At 36.5% G+C, this 23,040-nt stretch overlaps 1 protein-coding gene across 4 annotated transcripts in view; it reads left to right on the top strand.

The window, feature by feature from the left end:
- Positions 1-23,040, top strand: part of CNKSR2 (connector enhancer of kinase suppressor of Ras 2) — a 255,645-nt gene that overhangs the window by 182,702 nt on the left and 49,903 nt on the right. For all 4 annotated transcript variants that reach the window (XM_024739455.1, XM_024739454.1, XM_024739453.1 and 1 more), the window contains 5 exons: positions 12,221-12,269; positions 12,686-12,858; positions 15,035-15,108; positions 15,402-15,473; positions 22,445-22,512. In XM_024739455.1, coding sequence (XP_024595223.1) covers positions 12,221-12,269; positions 12,686-12,858; positions 15,035-15,108; positions 15,402-15,473; positions 22,445-22,512 — 436 coding nt within the window. The remainder of the gene's footprint in view (positions 1-12,220; positions 12,270-12,685; positions 12,859-15,034; positions 15,109-15,401; positions 15,474-22,444; positions 22,513-23,040) is intronic.

Raw genomic sequence — 23,040 nt, 5'->3', positions numbered from 1 at the left:
AGAAGGGCTTCTAGGACTAGAACATCTGTCCTCTTTGGGCATTAATGAATGTATCGGCTAGGGTTCAGTCAGGGAAGCAGAAGTGCTAAGTGGCATGGAATAAAGGACTAGATCTTACTCAGTTGAGGAGCTGGTGAAGAACCTCAGCAGAGCCAGTGGTCATGAAGAAAATCTAGATGTGAAGCCAGGGAGAGCAAGACAAACTAGAATCCATGAGCAGACTGGAAGCCTGCCTCCAGCTTCAAAACGAAGCTGGTGCCCTTTGCCATGGAGATTTATAGGCTCCTGGTCCAGGACTTAGAGGAGCTGAAGGAATTGCACGCCTGGCTACTGACCTATCCCAGCAAGGTGAGCCAGCAGGAAAGTGGCAGTATGTGTACGCTGCTGCACTGACCGGCACCCTACGCTGACCTTCAGGGCAGAAAGGCTGCTGCGTCGCCTGTATTCTCCGAAATTCACACAAATTTACATTGGCCAGCCCTAACTAGCACCAGACAGGGAGAGGAATTCTGAAATAAATAGTTACAGCTTTGCTAAGTTGACATAGTAGATAACCACCACACTGAGGTTTCCTTTTCTGTTGGCACTATAGGTACCTACCAGGTAAAACCTGCTTTGAAAATTCTAGTGACAGTCTGTATGAGGATCAGTTGTAAAGTGAAAAATTCTAAATGATCATAAATTTGGAGTGGACTCAAGGTACAGCCTACGTCTATGGAGGTATCATCCCCACAGCCTACTTACTTAATTCCCCAGAGCATATAGGAAAATATAACTTCAAATTGTCTTTTATCTATCTTAAATCAAAAGATTGACTAGTATAAGGAATAGTTAGGATTAAATGTCTAATTTACCTAAAGAGGTTTCTACTTGCTAAAACACGTAAGGTGATTCTTTAAAGAATTTCTTTGCATACTCTGTTTAAGGAAGAGTACCAGAAAGCTATGTACCTAGACCATCTTATCTTAGCCAGTTGTTGAATCTCCTTCACTTAGTTGCATTTTAGCGTCATGTCCTCAATTTTTATCAGATGGCTGATACAAGAAACAGCCATATGAAATTCACTTCTTTGTTTGCTAGTAAAATATTTTTGAGGAGGTTGTATTTTTCCCTTGTGCCCCCCATATATATTTGTATAATTGGGTAAGAGCTTTGGCTCCCTGTGATTATGATGTATATAAAGTATCTGATACAGTGTCTGGCACTATGGTAGTGCACAAATATTCTTAGCATCCTTCCTCCAACCATACTACCAAAATGTCCTCACCAGTGGGCTGAGAACAAGCCAAACCCTAATCTAGGTGCATTTGAGGCGACGAGTTCTGGAGAAGTGGCAGCAAACGTCAGGCCCTGCAGAAATCTAATTTTTCATATCTGAGCTTGCATAAATTGCTTGCTTTCTCTTACTCAGTTTTCTCATTTACAAAATGAGCATGGCACTGCAAAGAGGACTATGGAAAATGCCATCTAAATTGACAGCATCATGATGATTTGATTCCTGTTGCAAACACAAATTTTTTTTAAAAATCTCCCCATCAAGTTCTTTTTTCTCTTCTGTTAGATAAAATCAATTTTGCTTTTTTAGTCTTAAAATCATGTCATACTAGATGGTTCAGTATGGAAGAGAAGGAAGAGTATGATTTATCTCTCAGTTATTTTACTATAAAATGAGTTGCATATAGTGACTTTTGAAACTTCCTAAACTTAACTTTGATTTTTATCCAATGTTATCTTTGAGAGAGTTTCTGTTAAGGAAAGGCAATCTCTGGATCAAGAAAACTGCAGCTAAACTAGCCGATGTAGAAACATTTGAAGTGGTTGTCTGGGAGAGCTTATCTATTCTATAAGAGCAAAGGTCTCAGAGTAAGAGCCTGATAAACATACTCTTAGCCATAAAGGTATTTAGAGAAAAACTGGCATTCTTGGAACGAATTACAGTGACGTGGCAAGAATTCCGTGATGAGAAAATATGTACAATCTGTCAGAGCAACAAACCTAGAAATGAAGGTGACCCAAAACTCTTTAGTTTCAGATTCTTAAAAATGAAGCCATAAAGTCAGTAGCCAGAAAATTTTCCAGTAATTTTGATTGTCATAAAACTGCTGACAAAATTATCATGCCATATACATTGACTTTATTTGAGATTCTTAGGTTTTGTACATACTTCATTAGAGGTGATTCTTTTGTATTATTTTTTCTCTTTTTTCTTTTACATATAATTTATTTCCTTGTCATTTAGTAGCCGTCAGGAGGCAAATCTGGTTCTCTCAATTTTTTCCGGTCATAAACGTTTCTTTGTCATAAAAGATGGGCAAGCCTACCCTGATTTCTCTGACACCTAGATGTCGACAGTTTGTCAAACAGAAGTGTCAGGAGCAGGCGCTGTCCTAGTTCTGCTTTTCAGCTATTTGAACTTTCTGCCTCTGTCTCATTTTGTACACATTAATCAAGCACCCCAAAATAGCTGTATCTAATATGGCTGGTGATAAGTACTTTCCATACATGGTGGAGCTTAAGCATAAACTAAGCGCCTTTCAGTGAATAATCTAGCATTGTGTTAAGATTGACACTGATTGCAGGTATACATAATTCCTAAAACATCAGTAATTGGGTGTACATTGGTAACTAGCCATTTTTCCCTTTAAGTCAGGATCATGTACAGTTAGTGCACTGTGAGATATTCTAAGAGCATCTGGTCCAAGTCTCTGGTCTTGCAGATGAGGAAATTGAGGTCAAGATTAGTTTCAGTGACATGTCCATAGTCATATCACTGGAATATGGAGAACTAGACGTCAGGTCTCCAGATCACTACCACAGTACTGTTCTCCTGGTACTGTGCATTCCGTTCTTGCTGAAACATAAACATTCAAAGTGTATCACTCCAGCTGGTGTGTTGAGAATAGGCTGGAGGTGGCTGGGGGTAGTGTGGAAGCAGGAAGACAAGTTAGGATCTGGCCAATTCAGGTGAGAGATGATAGGGGCTTAGCCCTGGGTGCTAAAGTGGAAGAGGTGAGAAGGGCGTGGACTCTGGATATGTTTTGAAGGGAAAGTGGACAGGATGTGCTGACAAATTGCATATGAGACGCCATAACTCATAGCCTCACCATCCGCACACATAGGTGGTCAGTTAACTGTTCGATTCATGCTTTCAATAGAAAATTATATGTCAGTTCCAGTGTTAGGAGTTGAGCAGAGAGTGGTGAGCTAAGCAGATGGTTTCTGCCTTTGTGGAAACTAATGCAGTAGTTTAAAACCACACGTTGAGAAAGTGAACCAAGTAATTTTAAGGCATTGCATAATAATCAGCAGTGTGTCAAGTGAAAATTGCATAACACAATGAATCAGCTCCTGTGTGAAGAATTAGTGGAGAGGCAGGCTTGCCTTATTTGGATCACTGGTTTCCTCATCAGTATTGACATAGGGTTTTATGGTTGTGCTGAGTTCAATTAACACTGTTAATAGGTTTGGAATAAAATATGATTGCAGTCCCATCCTTGTCTAACTTGGCTGAGCCTTATTACCTTTCTGAACCTTAGTTTCTATCTCATTTGCAAAATTAAAATGTTAACATGAGCCTTCCTCTCATGAAGATATGATTAATGGTTGTGAAAAAAAACCTGCAAATCTTTTTTTTAAATCCACAGAGCAGTATAACTTGCTAATTAAAATCAACAAAAGCATGAAAATTAGAGATTGATAAGATGTTACTGGCTTGCTTATCTCCATTAATATAAAAGTGGCATCCTAATATCTTTTTATTTTATAGAATCTTTCCACATAGCAATGTACTTATATCACATGGGAGGTTCTCATAAATGGATGTCTTCATGTCAGAAGCAGTTTTTCTTTTCTCTCACATGGTTACCATGACTACAGAATATTTGCTTGAGAGGCAATATTGCACAGAGTGGTTAGAACGGGTTTTGGGATTGTTAGACCTGGGTTTGAACTTTGACTCTGCCACTACCTGTGAGCTCCTGAGCAAGTTGTTTACTCTCAGTTTTCTCCTCTTTGAAATGGCATTAATGATCACCACGGAACAAATTTATGGTAAGGATTAAGATTCATAACTGATATAAAGTCCCTAATACTGTGCCTCACACATAAGCCCTCAGTACATGATAATTATTACGATCCAAGAATGACAGTTCCTGTTTCCCAAGGGTGGTGACTTTTGTAACCCTTCCTAACCATTCACCACTATAATCGCTCTTCTTCCCACCTTACCACTTACTGTCCAATAGGAAAGGGGAATTGTCTTATGGAATCTTGTATAAGATTCACTTACCTCCCTCCTTCAGAATCTGATATGCATGATATTCTTTTGATGAAACACTGACCCTGCCCAACCTGAGTTTGACCTTCTCTAAATTCCCCCCAACTACTGCCTTTTTGTTCTTGTTTGACTCATAATTTATTAGCATGCTTGTTATTTTTAAAAGCATGCTTATTTTTGAGTGTGTGTAGAGCCATTTTCAGTCAATATAAAGTCAGGTTAACTTTATTGACAGAATCCAGAGCAAGCTCACCCACTGCCCTCAAAGACCCAGCGTGTATGCAGTGCCTCATCCCCACCCCATTCCACGCAGAGTTTCTCTTTCGTGCACTAGAATGGCAAGACCACCATCAACAGTAAACTTGTTCAGTTCTATGCTGTTATTTCATGTAAATGGAAGATTTCTTGATATACTATTTACTCCCATTACCATCTTACCCCACTTGCTCATATTTAGACTTTTTCTGCTGACACACAATAATGAGAAAGTAAGGGAAAATACGTTTCTTTGTGAAGTATTTAAATCTCAAAGGCTCTTGTTTATTTGTTTATTAAAAAGATTAAATATGTGGAAATAGTTGTCATTTGTCCCAAGAGTTTCAAATTGCTAAGCACCTTTTCTTACGTATAAGAAATAAGCTATTGGTTTGACTAGTCACTGAAGAAATCTTGGAACTTTGCAGAAAATTACAGTAAGAGGAAGTTGCTATATTGCAACAAGAGAGTATTTTGATTGCAAATTTTTCTGTAAGTGTGGCAATTTGCAACTTGAGAAGAATTTAATAGTAGCTGAGCTTTCAAAATGTAACACAGAAACTGTCATTTTCTTCCACAATTAAAATAAGTGCTTCTGAAAGTTTCAGGATAAGAATGACCCAAATTACCCTCCCCCTCACTTCCTCATCCAGAAGAGGGGGGAATAGAGTTTGAACAGAACATCTGTGGACAAAATGAAAGACAAATGCTCTTTTCAGGCAACTGTCTGAAAAAGGAATCTTTTATAGCCAAACAGAATACTGTTGCATGCATCGCCATGGTTAAGAAGAGGATCAACAATGCTTTCATAATGGCCTTTTATTTTAGCACATTCTATTTTTATGGATTGAATTGTGATTTCAACACATCCATTCATAATTCATCATATAATTATATGCATAAATATCTTTTGACACATTTAATGCGCTTTTGCCCGCCACATCTTGAATTCAACTTTAAACTGTTAAGTGCAGTAAGACAATCTCATTACAAGTAATGTTAAAGGAGATTGGATGAAAAGGAATTTTTTCTTATCTACCAAAAGGAGCAGTCTACTAAAGAACAGAACATCAGTAATATGCTGTACATGGATTACTGGAGAAAAGACACCTGGCTTGTTTATTGCCCCCCCCCCAGGACTTCAGGTTAAAACAATCAGTTAATTAAGACTACATCCTGTGTTCTTTGCTGGTGGTTTGTTCAACTTTTATGCACTCAACCAGTATTTATTTAGTACTTCCTCTGTCTTACACAGAGGAAGTACTAAAATCCCTGTTCTAGTCAAAGGATAAAACAGTGCATGAAACAGTCAGAATTCCTCTTCTTTCATATAGTTTATATTTGGAGGGAAGGCTGAGTAATAAACAAGAAATATAAGTACTTTTGGTAATGTTAAGTTCTAAGGAGAGAAATAAAGCAGGGAGGGAAAACAGGAAGTGTTGAGGACGATAAGGGTAACAATTTTAGATAGGGAAGCCTGGGAAGAATTTACTAAAAAGGAAGCATTTGACTCATGATCTGAAGGAGGTAAGGGAGTAAGCCACAAGAGTATTGCTACCAAACCCAGGTTCGGCTGCTTGCTGCTCATAAGCCAATAATTCGAGAGGCAAGTGTCGGTAGAAAGGAAAGGTGCTTTAATCAGAAAAGCTGGCAATCTGGGGAGAAGGTGGACACGTGTCCAGAAACCAACTCTGAAGATTCTGGTCAGCAATGACAGTTTTTAAAGGGAAAAATGGGGGTGAAGAATCTCAGTGGATCGTCAAGGCAGGAGGTTGCGTCCTGCATCATTCTCCATCGGGTGCAGACTGGCTGACTCTTTCTTCACATGTTATCTTGCCTGCATGATCTGCCTGCAGGAGTGCTAAGGGAGCTTTTGGGGGTAGAGAGCTAGTCATTTTTTAACTGCTTCATTCTTCATTCTTTCTTCTTTTTATCTAGGAAAAGAATGAACAAGTTAGACAAGGCTTGGTGTGCACTCAGGAGAGCATAGGTCAGGAGTTAGTTTCAACTGCTTAGTGATCTCATTCCTATAATTGAGTTCTTTTAAGTTTAGAGGGGAACAGAAATGGGCAAACAGGAAAGGGGCAAAAGAGCTGCTTTCAGTATCTGAGCAAACATTTCAGACAGAGGGAACAGCAAGGGTCTAGGCCCTGAGATGGGACTCCACTCAGCATAATCTAGGAAGAGCAAGTGTGGCTGGAGCAAAGTTAGTAAGGGTAGGCGCAGGAAGCAGAGGTAACAGGGGCCAGGTCATACAGGGCCTTCAGGGTCAGTGGAAGGATTTGGGCATTTATTCAGAGTGAGATGAGAAGCCATTGGAGAGTTTTCATGATCAAATCATATTTTAACAGGATCACTCTGACTCTTATGTTAAAAATAGAAGATACGAGAGCAGAGGGAGGGAGAACAGTGAGGAGATATTTTAGTGATGCAGGTGAGGGATGATGGTGGCTTAGACCAAGGTGATAGTAGTAGTAGAGATGGTAAGAAAAAGTCATATTGTGAACATATTTTGAATACAGAGCTGATACAGCTTTCTGGTGGATTGACTATGGGCTGTAAGAGAAGGGAAGGAGTCAAGATTGACTCTGGTATTCTGGGTGTGAGCCACTGTGGGGAGAAGTGGAATTGCCATTTACTAAGGTATAGAAGACCAGGAGAGGAGCAGATTCGGTTGATGGGTGGTGGATATCATGAGCTCAGTTTTGTACACATTAAATCTGTTGAGTTAGGCAGCCTGCAGCTCAGTCAAGAAATCCCGATTGACTATATAAATTCATAAGTAGCTAAGGCTCAGGGTTTGTAAACATTCTTAGAGAGAAAGTTCAAAGAACTTTCACCCAGCTGCTCCCTACAATAAACAGAAAGTGCTAGTGATGGTGTTAGAAAGATTTTATCGAATGATGATTCAGGAAAAAAGATTAAAATACGTTTTTTAAGAGAATGGACCTTCACAAATGTTTACAAAAGGAGTCTATTTTTGGTGGTCAGTACGCCTTATGAGCTTATACTTTGATTTTTCTCTCTCTCTCTGTCTCTGTCTCTCTGTCACACACACACACACACACACACACACACTACCCCAAACACAAAAAGATACAGTCATGGTCAAAAACAAGATCTAGTCTCCAAGGACTAGAAGAAAGAACAAAATTGCACACAACAATAAATGGGAAGTAAAGCCATATACCTGGTAGGCTCTGAGTCCAGAAAGAGCTAGAAATGACTGGGAGTCTACTCTAATGGGGATCAGAGAACAAATGGACCACAGCTATGTCAGGAAACTGAAGACTGACTCACTGGGTGAAACCAACTGGGAAGGCAAGCAGAGCTTCCTCACCCACGAGTATAAGGAGGTTGAATAAAGATAGAGCAATTGACCAGAGCGCTGACTCTTATAAGGTGATTCTTTCCTTAGTAAATGGAAATTATGGGAAATCCAGAGAACCCCTTAAAATAAAATTTGAAATAATAACAAGATGATTAAGGACACTGAATATTCAGAAGCACTAATACCAACTAGACATCCTGGATGTGTAAGATATAGTCAGTGAAATAAACACTCTATAGGTAAGATATACTTTAGACTGTTTAAAATCAGAGAGAGAATTAGGAAATTGGAAAACAGCAGACTGAATTCACCTAAAAAGCATTGCAGAAATATGAAAGACACATAGATGATAAATTGAGAGGTACCAACATAAGTCTAGAGACAAAAAGAGAGAGACTAGTAAAGAAGGCCCTTTGAAGAGACAATGCCTGAGAATTTTCAGAATTGAAGAAATAACACCTTCAAGTACAACACAATGAATGTGAAATGAGATTAATTAAAATCATTTATAACCTAGACACATCATAGAGCAATTGCAGAATATCAGGGATAAAGAGGAAAATATTTTAAAAGCTACAGTGAGACTAAAGACAAATTATAACTAATGACAGAGTAGCTACAGATTTTTTATTTATTTATTTATATTTGGCTGTGTTAGGTCTTTGTTGCTGCGCATGGGCTTTCTCTAGTTGTGGCGACTGTGGGCTACTCTTCATCGCGGTGCACGGGCTTCTCATTGCAGTGGTTTCTCTTGTTGCAGAGCATGGGCTCTACGCATGCGGGCTTCATTAGTTGTGGCACGCAGGCACAGTAGCTGTGGCTCACGGGCTCTGGAGTGCAGGCTCAGTAGCTGTGGCGAATGGGCTTAGTTGCTCGACGGCACATGAGATCTTCCCAGACCAGGGTGTGAACCCGTGTCCCCCGCATTGGCAGGCAGATTCTTAACCACTGCGCCACCAGGGAAGTCCCTAGCTACAGATGTCTTAAGGGCAATGATAGACGCTAAAAGAAAATAAAGTGATATATTCAGAATGCAGAGGGAAAATTATTTTCAACTCAGAATTCTATGCCCAGCTAAGGTATTATTTTATTTAAGAGTAAAGGGTTTTTATATTTTCAAACATAAAAATCTAGCAGTGTTTGCTACTCACAGACTGCTATGAAAGAACTTCTAAAAGACATACTTACTTGAGCATGAACCTGGAAGAAGGGTGATCTGAAACTAAGAAGAAAAATACAGAAATAAAATATATTACAAATTTTCTGTCTCATGAGAAAAACATTCATCATCAGTAAAGCAAAGATTCCAGGCCTCTTTCTTTTTGAACTTGGTCATAATACCTTATATGATCTGCTATGTTATCCCTTATAGTCATGTATCTGTTCTTAATGTCTTGCTCTTATTAAATATTTTATGATATCACTAGAAACTGGGAAAAATGATAACAATTAAATATCTATCACTCGGAATGAATAATTCCATCAGTTCTACTAGAAAAGACTACACAAGATTGTAAATCTGCACCTCAAGGTGTTTAATCATACTTGCTGATAACATGAGGAAACCTTCACTGTCAGGATTTATTTATATGTATGAATAATGAGCAATTTCTGATACAAGTTTTTAAGGAATCTTTGAATCTGTTTCAGGGGTCCCCAAATCACCCACATGTCCAGTGATTCACTAGGACTCAGAAGCCTCAACATATAGTTGTACCACAGCTAAGATTTTATTATAATGATGCAGCAAGGGTATACAGCCAGATCATCAGTAAGGAAAAAATGCTACACATGAAATCTGGAGAAATCCACGTGCAGGTTTCCTGTGCTCTCTCCTTCTCATGACAGATCATGCAGAGTGCACACTTCCCCAGCAGCAAAAATACAGTCACATGGGGGTAGTGTCTCTGCCCAGGGGAGCCCATTGAAGACTCAAGTACCCAAGGATTTTAATGGGTTGGTTACATAGGCATCCTCTGCCTAGCAACTACTTTTCCTTTCCTGAAATGAAAGCAAGTGTTGAGTCCCCAGGTGGGCAAAATCATCTTATCGCTTAGGGAAGCTTCATGTCAGTACAGGGAACTGTTTGCCAGCCAAGTTCCCATATGTCAGCTGAGGGCTAACCTTGCAAGCAGGCCTTTCTAAAATAGCAGGCTCAGGCCTGCTATATTACTCTTTTCTACACAGAGACCTATTTCCTTAAAGGTAGTTTTCATTGTTTTTTCCATTACTTTCAAAAGCATATAATTAACATTTTCATTTTAGAAAATGTCACATCACTTGGAAAAATAATGACGTCTCTCTTAAGAGAACTTCATTGTAATAGTTACAATATTTTAAAAAGGAATGATGGATAAATCTGTATTGTGTGCCTAGGAGTTCTTAGGTTCCAACAATATGTATACTGATTATACTCTGCACTCATGATGAGTATGAGAATATATTTTTATAGGGAAAGAAAAGATAATCTTGTTAAAAAAGAAAACGTGGAGAGCGTAAAATATGTTTTTGTGTAGATTTTAAAGTAGACCTTAAGGTTCTAAGAAATAATGTGAAAAAGCATAGGAAGTACATTATATAACTCGATTCTTTTGAGCTGTCTGTTATCCATGTAGCTTCCTAAAAACAAACCACCCCCATCTTTGTCATTTTTAAAAATAATGAGCTGTAAAATTATAATGATTACTTGTGGAAACACAAAAGGAAAAAACCCAATCAGTAATTTTACAGCCAAACAATTTAGGGAAAATAACTAAATGTAAATTAACTATACTTAAGCACACTAGCCTGAGTTATTATTTTGAAGCAAAGTGCACTCAAGAAAATTAACATAGCATGATGGGTTTTATCTTTTATGCTCTCTCTCTAAAATTGATTGTGAATTTCTGTAGCCATGGATCCTGCAAAGTTTTATACACACACACATCCCGCATATATATGTATTTATATTACTTTGACAATTGGGTGATTATTTCTGCATTACACTGAATGTCAGCAAATTATCTGACCCTTATCTTTAGGACTAATATCCACCCATAATATTATATTCCTAAGAATTATGTAAACCATATATAAATCATGCAAATTATTATGTAAGTAGAATGTTATTTTACAAGCAAAGATACTAAATAAGGAAGTATGTCACAGAATACGAATTTACTTTATAAAACCAAGACCAGCAAATTTTATGTAGACAAAATCCAATTGCCCCTTACAGATACGAAGAAGAATCTGTTACCTAAAATTCGTTTTGAAGGATTATCTGTGAATTAAAATTGCACATGCTATCTCTCTACCCTGTTAGCTAGCTAATCATATGAACATAATTAACCTTATTTAGACCAGTGAACGATCTAGTTTAGTAGACTGTCTGACTGGAACCAGTGATTTATAGTCATTAATTGAAAGCTAGACCAGTCATACAGTTGTGGGTTTTTCTATTAAGACAGTACGCTGTTCTGGTCCTTAGCGTGGAATAGACTGATAGGTGGGTTTAACTGAGATGGTTGTTAGCTAGGCGAGTATGATGCAGGAAGTATATAGCTCAAGGAAATGGTCATAACGATGTCCCATGGAAAGCAAGTGGAAGAATAGAAATAAAGGCACAAAAGGTGGCAAACTCAATAAATTGGATGCCTCAATGAAGATTTTCTAAAAATTGCTGGGTTGGAGGTATTATACTATGTAAAACGGAGAATGGAGGCAGTTGTTGGAGTATGCTTAAGAGTAACAAATATAGGGTCATGGGGGTGGGTAGCTGAAGAGTGGAGAAGTAAAGAACGTTAGAGATGAGGGACTGAGAGAGCCAACATACTGACATCACCTACATGAAGGTTAGTTCCCCATAATAGAGACAGAAGTAGGTGTGAGAAGAAAATATTGATTCAAGTGCTGAAATATTTAGCAACTGAGGGGGAGGGCCTAGGAGATCAGTAGCTCATGGTGGCTTATGGTATATAATGAAATTCAAAGGAACAAGTGATAGTCATATTTGCTTGACAACTTCATAAGATTTTGTGAGAATCAAATGAGATATTGCCTGAGAAAGCACTATAAACCCCTAAGAAAGGTAGTGCTCTGCATATATGAGCCCTCAGTTTCAGCCCTGCTTTGTGTCCCTATTTCTCTGCCTACAAAATAAAGACCAAGATAATATTATTCTCTCCTGCTTCATGAGAAAGTAGAAAGTTTGGCGGCATGTTATATATGAATTTGTTTTGAGTCTTTGGAAAAAGAAGGTACTTTTGCTGACCGGGGTTCAGAGTCACCGTTCAGCTTTTGAGTGTTTTCTGCAGCTTGTTGGGACTCCGATGGCACCCTGCATATCACATAACATTCTTCCCTATCTTTGATTTCAGACATTTCAGCAGTCTTCTCTGCAGCACAAATCAAAGAAGAAAAACAAAGGTAAGAAAAGGAAATGAAACATTTAGCTGCTTAGTTTGCACTGGGATAATCACCAGCACAGTTCACCCATCCTCTCTTGCCTGAGCCCAGTGTGGTTTGGAAGAGAACCCCCTAGCACAAGACCTACCAAGACCGGCTTCTCCTTCCGGTCAATTACGATACAAGGTACCTTTTGCAACACATGGTCTCAACAGGTTTTCAGACTGGGATCACGCACTTCAGATTAAATTGTATGTCACTCGTGTGGGCGAAAAGGTATTAAAATTTTCCATAGTTTTGTATTCTGATACAAAGAGAAAATAAGAATTTTTAAGGTTGTTAAGTATCCAGACTTATTTTTATAATCTATAGATTAACCTTCTACCTTCACACATATACAAAATTTAAAGAGCATTTTTACCCACTATTATCTTTAGGTCCTATAGCCGGCAAGAGCAAAAGACGAATTTCTTGCAAAGATCTGGGCCGTGGTGACTGTGAGGGCTGGCTTTGGAAAAAGAAAGATGCGAAGAGTTATTTTTCACAGAAATGGAAGAAATACTGGTTTGTCCTAAAGGATGCATCCCTATATTGGTATATTAATGAGGAGGTAAGACAAAGCACATTTTGTTTTCTCATTCATTTTATCTTTAACCAAAAGAGTCATCGTTTTGAGACTTACATTTTAAAATCATATCATCACCTTAAGGCTAATTCAGGAGACTTCTGCTGGTTATTTTTCAGTCTGCCTTCTTAAAATGGTTGCATTGTGGGGTTCTGGAAAGGCACTTGTCTTAATTATTCTAACGTAGCAACATATTTGAAATATAGATAATGTATAGTAAAATTCTGTATATCTAATTAAAAATACCAAACTAATTCAAGCAATAGCTTACTCAAGAGGATTATACATGGAAATTTGATAAAGATTTTTAAATGTCTTGCTTTTGTTCAAAGTTTTAAAATTTTTTCTGTTTGCTTTTTTGGGAGGAAGTCCTTTAGGAAGTTAATTAAATTAATACCACCTGCATTTGTTTCAGTTTTTCTTAAGGAGTAAATGAACTAGTAGACTAGTTTCAAAAATCTTCAAGTATTCATTTCATTTGGCCCAATAGGGACAGCAGGGGGAGGGTATATAATACATGCCAGTTGTTCTTATGATTTCCTGTTTCATTTCCAGTAAACAGATTTATATCCAGAGTAATTATATAACCTGTCACATATCACAACAGATATAGAGTATACCTTATTTTTTGATATTCCCTTAACTCTACATTTGCTTCCTTTGCCATAGCCATCTATCAGTTCACCTTAAGTTTTTTATTTTTTTATTTTTATTTTTTTTTACATCTTTCTTGGAGTATAATTGCTTTACAATGGTGTGTTAGCTTCTGCTCCACAACAAAGTGAATCAGCTATACATATACATATGTTCCCATATCTCTTCCCACCTTAAGTTTTTTAAACAAAAATTTCTATTGTTAGCTTTTTTTTTTCATAAAAATGTATGTGGTTTAATGTAGTGTGCTGGCTAAAAACTTTTTGTATGCCAATCAAGTAGTATAAAAACATAACGTCTTTATGTTTCTCTTTATTTTAGATCACTTGTAGATTGTCTGCTGAATGCTTTTCTGTCTTTCAGAGTTTAATGGGGAGATCATAACTACCCCAAAAGTATTTTAAATTGTTCAAAATTTTTAATTTTAACATTAAAGACATCAAGGGTAACATAACACAAATCAAAGAGATTTGAGACTATTGTATTTACCCTAAGATTGGAAGAAAAAAATGCTCAAATATTGAAAAATATTGGAAGTTATACTGCTCTTGCATATAACACACACGTTTTAGTCACTATCATTAGCATCAAATTTTATTAAGTTTTACATATAAACATACACACACATACTAAAAGAATTGAGAACCCCTATTCTTTTTCTTTGAGATGGCAGATGGGAGTATGATGTCTCTTGAACTTGATATATAAGGAGCCGTGAACTGGTACAGCACAGATCAAAGTTTGGGAGTAAAAGTCTGACGAGTTGGCTCATGAACATGAAAGGGACAACAACATTTAAAGGGTTTAGCCAAAAATAATCTTAGCCTAGTTGTAATAACTTGCATCTGATGTAAGATTTTAGATAATTTCCTGTCTTGTATTCCCATCCCACATTGGGGGGGGGGCATTTTGTGGGTTTCATTCAGTTTTCCAAGTGAAACATGACTTTTATGTATATATAACATGTAAACCAAGTCAGATATTTGAAAAGCAAATTAATCTCTTCATTTGTAAAATCTTGAGTACACAAAATAATTATTTAATTCAGGTTTAAGAGATTTTTTTTTGGAGACAGAAAAGGAATTGAATTAGTAAATGTCCCTACATTTTATATCTGAACATTTAAAATGGTAGAAAATTGAATTGTAAATGTGGACTACAGTTATTTTATATGTTATAAATGTGTACGTACATTCTGAGGGAAAAATTACTTATAAAACAGGTTTCACTTTGAGAATTAAAATTTTTTCTATCTTTATTTTAATATAAAAAGGATTTTTAAACATTGCTGTATGTATTTTAATTTGTACTATTCTAAATGTTCAAAATATACCTTCAATTTAATGGACTATAACAGGTAAGACTGAAATTTTGATCTCTAAAATGTCTAATTTAAAGGATTAAATGAACTGATTTATGAGTATAGATATTTAAGGCATAGTTGTATAGTAGCACCAGCTTCAAACCTTTATATATAATACCCTAAACAAGAGTGTTGCCTCTTTAGGATGAAAAAGCAGAAGGATTCATCAGTCTGCCTGAATTTAAAATTGATAGAGCCAACGAATGCCGCAAGAAATAGTAAGTTGATTTTATTTGGGGCGAGGGAGAGAAAGGAAGGGTAGTTTTGTTTTTTTTTTAATTTCTAGCTTTTAAATTATAGGTTGCTTGTCTAATGCTTTCAAATTGAGGTAATAAGAAAGCAGTTTTGTGGGCAGAAAATTGAATTTTTCACTCATTTCTGTCATCACAGCAGAAGCATTATATATGTGAACTCAGATTAGATCTGAGGTAATTTTTATCCATAAAAATTGTTTGGTTCTAACTTATTTCCCAATTTGAAATAAATAAATGTACTCTGTTTCCTTTTGCAGTGCATTCAAAGCCTGTCATCCTAAAATCAAAAGCTTTTATTTTGCTGCTGAGCATCTTGATGATATGAACAGGTAAAGTTACTTAAATTTCAAAATACTTAGAAAGTCAGTTAGGCTTAGATTTCTGTTTTCCACATCAATGCCTAGAGAATAATGTCACTGAAGTTTCTAGATCAGTTTAAAATAAAATGGACCCAGCCATAGCTCCACGTAGCCATACCTAATTTTAAAGAATGGCATTTTAAAAAGTCAAAATAAACTCATTGACTTTTTGTCAAGTTTACCAAAAATGTGCCAGAATCCATGTATAGGCCCAAAAGAAAAATCCACTGTAGAAAAAAAAAATTTTTTTAAGTCCACTTCAAGAATATGTCTTCAAATTTATTCCCAAGTGAGGAAAAAAGGATACCCACAAAAAAAGCTGACTTTTCGGGCTTCCCTGGTGGCTCAGTGCTTGAGAGTCCGCCTGCCGATGTAGGGGACACGGGTTCGTGCCCCGGTCCGAGAAGATCCCACATGCCGCGGAGCGGCTGGGCCCGTGAGCCATGGCCGCTGAGCCTGCGCGTCCAGAGCCTGTGCTCCGCAACGGGAGAGGCCACAACGGTGAGAGGCCCAAGTACCACAAAAAAAAAAAAAAAAAAGCTGACTTTTCCAAGTGCTGAGCATTTATGACAGAATATCCATCTCAATAACTTAGGCATAGGCATAGTTGGTGTATCTCTCTGTCACCTTTCTTCTATCACTGGACAGGATTGTGCAGCCAATCCTGTGGTTATTTGGTGGCTCTGGGAAAATCTGGATATATATTTTTTCATTATCTACAACATACTGCTTCTTGTTTCCATTTTGGCTCTTATGAGTTTGATCCTTTCTTCCTTTTTCTTTCCTTTCTCCTTTCCCTTTTCTAGATTTGTAGAAATTGGATTTAAGATTCAAAATTTTCCCCTTCACAGGTCTTCAGTAGGCAGTGCATGTTACATATATGATGTGCCAACAGTTAGGAAGACGCAGAATAGCATAGTGGTTAAGAGTATGAACTTTGGAACCAGGCTGTCCAAATTCCAGCCGTCCCACTTAGTAGCTGTGTGACCTTGGATATAGAACTTAACCTCTCTCTGTCAGGTATTAACTCTTTTTAAAAAATGGAGATAAAAGCCATCTCCATCCATAGAACTTTTATGAGGAGCAAATAAGAACGCATAAAGGGCTTAGAACAGTACCTGCTAAATTGTAAGTGCTATATAAGTGTTTGCTTTCAATATATATTCCTTTTATATACTTAGGGTTCTCACGCCATATAACTTTCTTTGTATATCTCTAAAGAGTTAGTGTTCAAATGTTTTTAAGCACAAAATTTTGGAGCTTCATAAATGTGCTTTAACACGCTAAATGGACACTTAATATGCTTTTATAAATAATCTTGTTCTTTGACACTTCAGGGTATAGGCGTGATTTTTCCAAACCAATGATATGAATACAAGGAGAGGGCAAAGAAAGGTGTTGAGAAAACTTGATAAAATCTTTTATAATTAATAGGAGAACTGAGCCTTTCTTTTATTGAAATATAATTGATTAACAATGTTGTGTTAGTTTCTGGTGTACAGCAAAGTGATTTTTTAATATATTTTCTTTTCTTTTCTTTTCCATTATGGTTTATTACAAGATATTGAATATAGTTCCCTATGCTATAGAGTAGGTCCTTGTTGTTTATCTATTTTATATATAGTAGTGTGTACCTGCTAATCCCAAACTCCTGGTTTATCCGTCCCCCCCTTCCCCTTTGGTAACCGTAAGTTTGTTTTCTATGTCTGTGAGTCTGTTTCTGTCTTATAAATAAGTACATTTGTATCATATTTTAGATTCCACATGTAAGTGATATCATATGGTATTTGTCTTTGTCTGACTTACTTCACTTAGTATGGTAATCTCTAGGTCCATCCAAGTTGCTGCAAATGGCATCATTTCCTTCTTTTTTAAACTGAGTAATATTCCATTGTGTATATATACCACATCTTTTTTATCCATTCATCTGTTGATGGACATATAGGTTGCTCCCATGTCTTGACTATTGTAAATAGTGCTGCTGTGAACATTGGCGTGCATGTATCTTTTTGAATTATGGTTTTCTCCAGATATATTCCCAGGAGTGGGATTTCTGGATCATATGGTAGCTATATTTTTAGTTTTTTAAGGAAATTCCATACTGTTTTCTATTGTGGCTGCACCAATCTGCATTTCCACCAACAGTGTAGGAGGGCTCCCTTTTCTCCACACCCTCTCCAGCACTTATTGCTTATATATGTTTTGATGATGGCCATTCCTACTGCTGTGAGGTGATACCTCATTGTAGTTTTGATTTGCATTTCTCTAATAATTAGCGATGTTGAGCATCTTTTCATGTACCTATTGGCCATCTGTATGTCTTCTGTGGAGAAATGTATACTTAGGTCTTCTGCCTATTTTTTGACTAGGTTGTGGTTTTTTTGTTTTTGTTACTGAGTTGTATGAGCTGTTTGTATATTTTGGAAATTAAGCCCTTGTCAGTCACATCATTTGCAAATATTTTCTCCCATTCCTTAGGTTGTCATTTTGTTTTGTTTATGGTCTCCTTTGCTGTGCAAAAGCTTATAAGTTTGATTAGGTCCCATTTGTTTATTTTTGCTTTTATTTCTATTGCCTTAGGAGACTGACCTAAGAAAACATTGCTGGGATTTATGTCAGATAATGTTTTGCCTATGCTCTCTTCTAGGAGTTTTGTGCTGTCATATTATATTTAAGTCTTTAAGCCATTTTGAGTTTATTTTTGTGTAAGGTGTGAGGGAGTGTTCTAACCTCATTGATTTACATGCAGCTGTCCAGCTTTCCCAACACCACTTGCTGAAGAGACTGTCTTTTCTCCATTTTGTATTCTTGCCTCCGTGGTCAAGGATTAATTGAGCATAGGTGTGTGGGTTTATTTCTGGACTCTCTATTCTGTACCATTGATCCATATGTCTGTTTTTGTGCCTATACCATGCTGTTTTGATTACTGTCACTTTGTAGTATTGTCTGAAATCTGGGAGTGTTATGCCTCCAGCTTTGTTCTTTTTCCTCAGGAATGCTTTGGCAATTCTGGGTCTTTTATGGTTCCATATAAACTTTAGGATTATTTGTTCTAGTTCTGTGAACTGAGCCTTGTATTTGGTTTCCATAATCTTCTCTTGATTTGCATGTTACCATTCTTGAAATTTCACACTAGCCAATCAGAATTTGAAGAGCTTATTCTCAAAATGAAAATGTTTATGTACTTGTTGGGGAGGGGTGGTACTCTATTTTGTGTTTTAACTATTTTATACTTCTACTGTTGTTGTTACTCACTATCCATTTTACCACAATTGAGCTCAATGCCCTTAGGATAAATATGAAGGATTTACATCATAACTGAGCAGAAAATAAGTGGTATATATAATCATGTCCTCTCCTACAAGATAGATCCACTAGAACAGAGTTACTTCCATCCAGGAATTAACATAAATTAATCTTTCGTGATACTTGCTAATCAGGGTCTTTTTAGGTTTAGAAAATAGCCTGTTCAGAAATGCATTTTTATGAACTATAAAACCATTCTTGATTTCCATTCTCTACCCTGTGTTAGCAATAACTCAGAAGTGTATGATGTCACTAACTCTTCCCTAATACTCCTGTGGATGTATCTGGTTCAGGATATCAGAGAAGAAGCTAAACCAAACCCATATGTTTCATTTTGTTGCCTTTTCTAAGCAATGGGTCAAAGAAAAAAATAAATAAATCTGATCAAATATGTCATCTCCACATGGTACATTTAAGAGTGCTGTTTTATGTAAGCCTTGCCATGGTGTACTACAACCTTCAGAATTAAATTGTCCTGAAATACTGAGTCTTTCTTTAAAATTTAAGTATAGTGGACTTTTATTGTTTTGCCCGCTTTTTATTTTTTGAATAAGCATATTCCTAATGTCTGCTTTCAATAGGCAAGTTTATTAAAAATTACTTGTCAGTAGGACGGAGGAGAGTCAGTGCTGGCAATATTCACAGAGGATTGGTGTTGGGGAGAGACAGCCTCCAACAACTTTATTTAATAAGCTGATTGTTACATAACAGCAAGATGATGTGGGTGTTGGTTCATTCTATGTGTAGTCCTTTGAAGGCACGTACCTAAGCCTTCAAGAGATGATATAGTTATAAATAATTATATTATAATAATTATAAATAAATGCCTTACCTGATTATTTCATAATTTCTAAAATATTATCATATGTATTTTTAAAATGTAGTGCTAGTTTTGACGGGACCTAGTAACTGGAATGAAAAAGCAATCCTTAGATTTAATTTTCTTCTGTAAAATCTGCATGTGTGTATACACATACATACGCACATGCATACATATACCCAAATACATATAACATAGAATATTAAAATCTCACCATCTATTTTTTGAGTAGCTTTAAGTTTGATTGTGAGGTAATCTGCAAAAACACTTTTGAGCACCCTACCACCAATCCATCTGTTCCATCCTCAGAAATGAGCATTGAAACATTAAAAAAAACTTTTTTGCCAGCCTGTGTGAAATCTGTGGGAAGAAAACAAAACATCATGTTTCTCAAGTATTCTGAGACTTATTTACTGAATTCACTTGGCCTATGTATTCCTTTTCATGTCAGGACATATGTCCTTATAATTGTCAGGACTCATCAGTTTCTGTTTAGTGTGATTATCTTACATTTCTTCCCCAGTTCTTACTCTGGTTTCCCTCTCAGTACATTATTCTGTGTCAGCTGTTGACAGCTTCATTGGAACATTCACCATAGGCCCAATCCTCTCATCCTTAAATATTGTCTGTCTCCCTCACTGAAGTTACAGGCATCATGAAAACAGATGCTTTGTTTCATTTATCTTTCTCTATCCTCAGTGCCTAGAACAGTACCTGGCACACATTAATATTTCTTAACTCAATTAATGCATATATATCTGCTGTTCATAATAGCATATAAACACCAAACCATAACTGCAGCAAGTGTTTGGATAAGCATCTTCTAACTGAGGCCTAAGGACAACTTTATCCAAGACAGCAACAACAGTTGTGTAGCATTCAGCCTTTTGTGTCTATACATACAAGTTTATGCATACACTTTGTAAAGAGTTTTTATTGGGGACAGAATTTTTCTTCCTAAAAGTAGTTTAATTTTTTAATTGTCTTGTGGAATTTAGGAATCCTGGAGCTCATCAAAGCCAGAAATTATGTCTTATTCATTTTTGGACCCACAAAACGTAGCTCATTGTTCAGCATACAACAGGCATTTAATAAATGTTGTTGAGCTGAAAAATTAAGAAGCCTCTTTTTAGTTTCCTTATTCATCTCATGAAGACCTCACTGCTCTTTAGACTTCTGATAAAATGAAATTTCAGTGATATATTAAAAAGTATTAAATATGAAGTACTGAATTAAAATTCATTAACAAATATTCCTCTAGTGGTATCAACATCATTTCCACCCAAAAAGCACCAGGCCAGTCTTTCCTAAGAGTGCTAAGATTCACCTTGTAGTACAAATTCAACCCCTTTCTTACTACAAATGACCTATAGGCTAGATTTTAATTTTGACCTTTTACTAATGATTGGAGTCGTTTTTAAAAGGTTATTTGTCATGAAGTTAACTTCTTGACTTACAGTTTATAATTTTCTGGATCATGTGTATATATCATGCTACTGAATTCATTTGATCCATTCTTTTTTCCATTTCCGCTCCAGTCCCTTCTTTACTTCCCATAGTTGAGGTGATCATTACATTGTAGGCTTTGTCAAAATAAAGTTGTGCTTTAAGTGACTTATTCTTAAAATTAAAGCTTAAATTTCCATGGATGTGATTTTGTCCATTAGAGAAACAACTTTCCTCCCTCCCTTTTCAAGATATTCTAAGTATCTGATGCACGGTTAACACCACTTGGCATAAATGACGAAATATATGAGTCACTTCAAAGAAAGTCATCTTCCACTCGACAGGGGAGATAATCTCCTAGGAGAAAAGCTTCTCAAACACAGTTTTTTTCCTAAAAACATGGTTCGATCAGATTATTCCACAATTTAATGATGTTAACTATACTAGTGATTCCAAACTTACTCAAGCTAGTTTGGAAGGTTGATTCTTCCTTACTTTCTTATTTGGGAAGCTATATGGATCATAGCTCAGGATTGACCAGTGGGAAACTGTCAGGTTAGTTTAAAGATTTTGTGATTTGATAATCTGATGCAGTGTAAACAGTTATCCAGAATAATGAACACAGGGAGAGACCTGGTGGGACAAAAGACAGAGATTGAAATAGTGCTTTGCTTCAGGCAGTTCCCTACATTGGCAATAGCAACTCTTCTGAAAGAGGAAAGAGCTAAGATTTATTTCTAAATTACTATTGTTCATGGAAATAAATTTTCAAGATCTAAACAGAGATTAAAATTGTATATGCTCGTTTTGTGTTTGGAAAAACCTAATACCCTTGAATTTAGAGACAAATTTCCAAAGTATACTACTGCTGAGCTGTGTTTCCCTTTGGATCATTAAACTTAAAGGAGATTCATCAAAACTAATATTTCATAGTAAAACATATTTTGACAGGCAAGGTCTATAGTTTTTTCCCTTCTCAGGACAAATTATATCTGATATTGTTTAAATATCTCTAAAGGAGCATTTGTTCTGAAGAAACGGAACAGCAAAAATATTTGGAGTGCTTTTACATTTAGAGCAACAGAATTAATAGGGCTTTGCTCATCTCAAAACCCTTTATGTTGCAGATGTTAACAGGTTTGCCCAAGACTTTTCTAGTGAAGTAGCATCTTTAGTGTGGGAGCAGTTTGTACTACAGCAAATTATAGCTCATTGAAGACTCCATGTGTTAAGAGTAGCAAAAAGCACACCCTTTATCTGGGATTATTCCATAAATTCTTATACATTTTAAAATAACTATTCCCAAGAAAATAGTTAAGTATGAAAAAATCAGTTGCAATGTTACTGACTTTAATATTTGTTTCTTCAGGTGGCTTAACAGAATTAATATGCTGACTGCGGGATATGCAGAAAGAGAGAGGATTAAGCAAGAACAAGGTAAAGGAATACTTTTTTTTTACTATTGTGTTACACTTCTTTTTTCTTGCTGTTTTCCTATACAGTGATTCACTGCTATCACTTGAGAGAAAATGTGTATGTCAGTCTGTGGTTATTTCTCTTCTGTTCACTTTGAATCCAAACCATAGCATCTTATGGGTAAGGTTTAGTAAATTAAACAGGAAATAAACTCAAATTTTTGCAGCAGCTAATGTGGAGTTCATTCCTGTTTGTTGCCATCTTCTTTAGTCTACTTCCTATGGAGGAAAAAAAATTTTAAAGCCTAGGGTGGGAGGGAGGGAGATGCAAGAGAGAAGAGATGGGGGGATATATATGTATATGTATAGCTGATTCACTTTGTTATAAAGCAGAAACTAACACACCACTGTAAAGCAATTATACTCCAATAAAGATGTTTAAAAAAATTTTTTTAAGCCTAGAATTTGGTCCTTTATATTGACCCAAGTTAAGGTCCTTGGTGGTGAGTTGTTTTTTCTACTTAGTGGTTTCACAGACATTTAAGTGCTC

The sequence above is a fragment of the Neophocaena asiaeorientalis genome, unplaced genomic scaffold, assembly GCF_003031525.2.
Source record: "Neophocaena asiaeorientalis asiaeorientalis breed wild unplaced genomic scaffold, Neophocaena_asiaeorientalis_V1.1 scaffold194, whole genome shotgun sequence".
Taxonomy (NCBI): Eukaryota; Metazoa; Chordata; class Mammalia; order Artiodactyla; family Phocoenidae; genus Neophocaena; species Neophocaena asiaeorientalis.
Note: the sequence above shows the minus strand (reverse complement) of the source record. Positions and strands in the feature narration are given on the sequence as shown.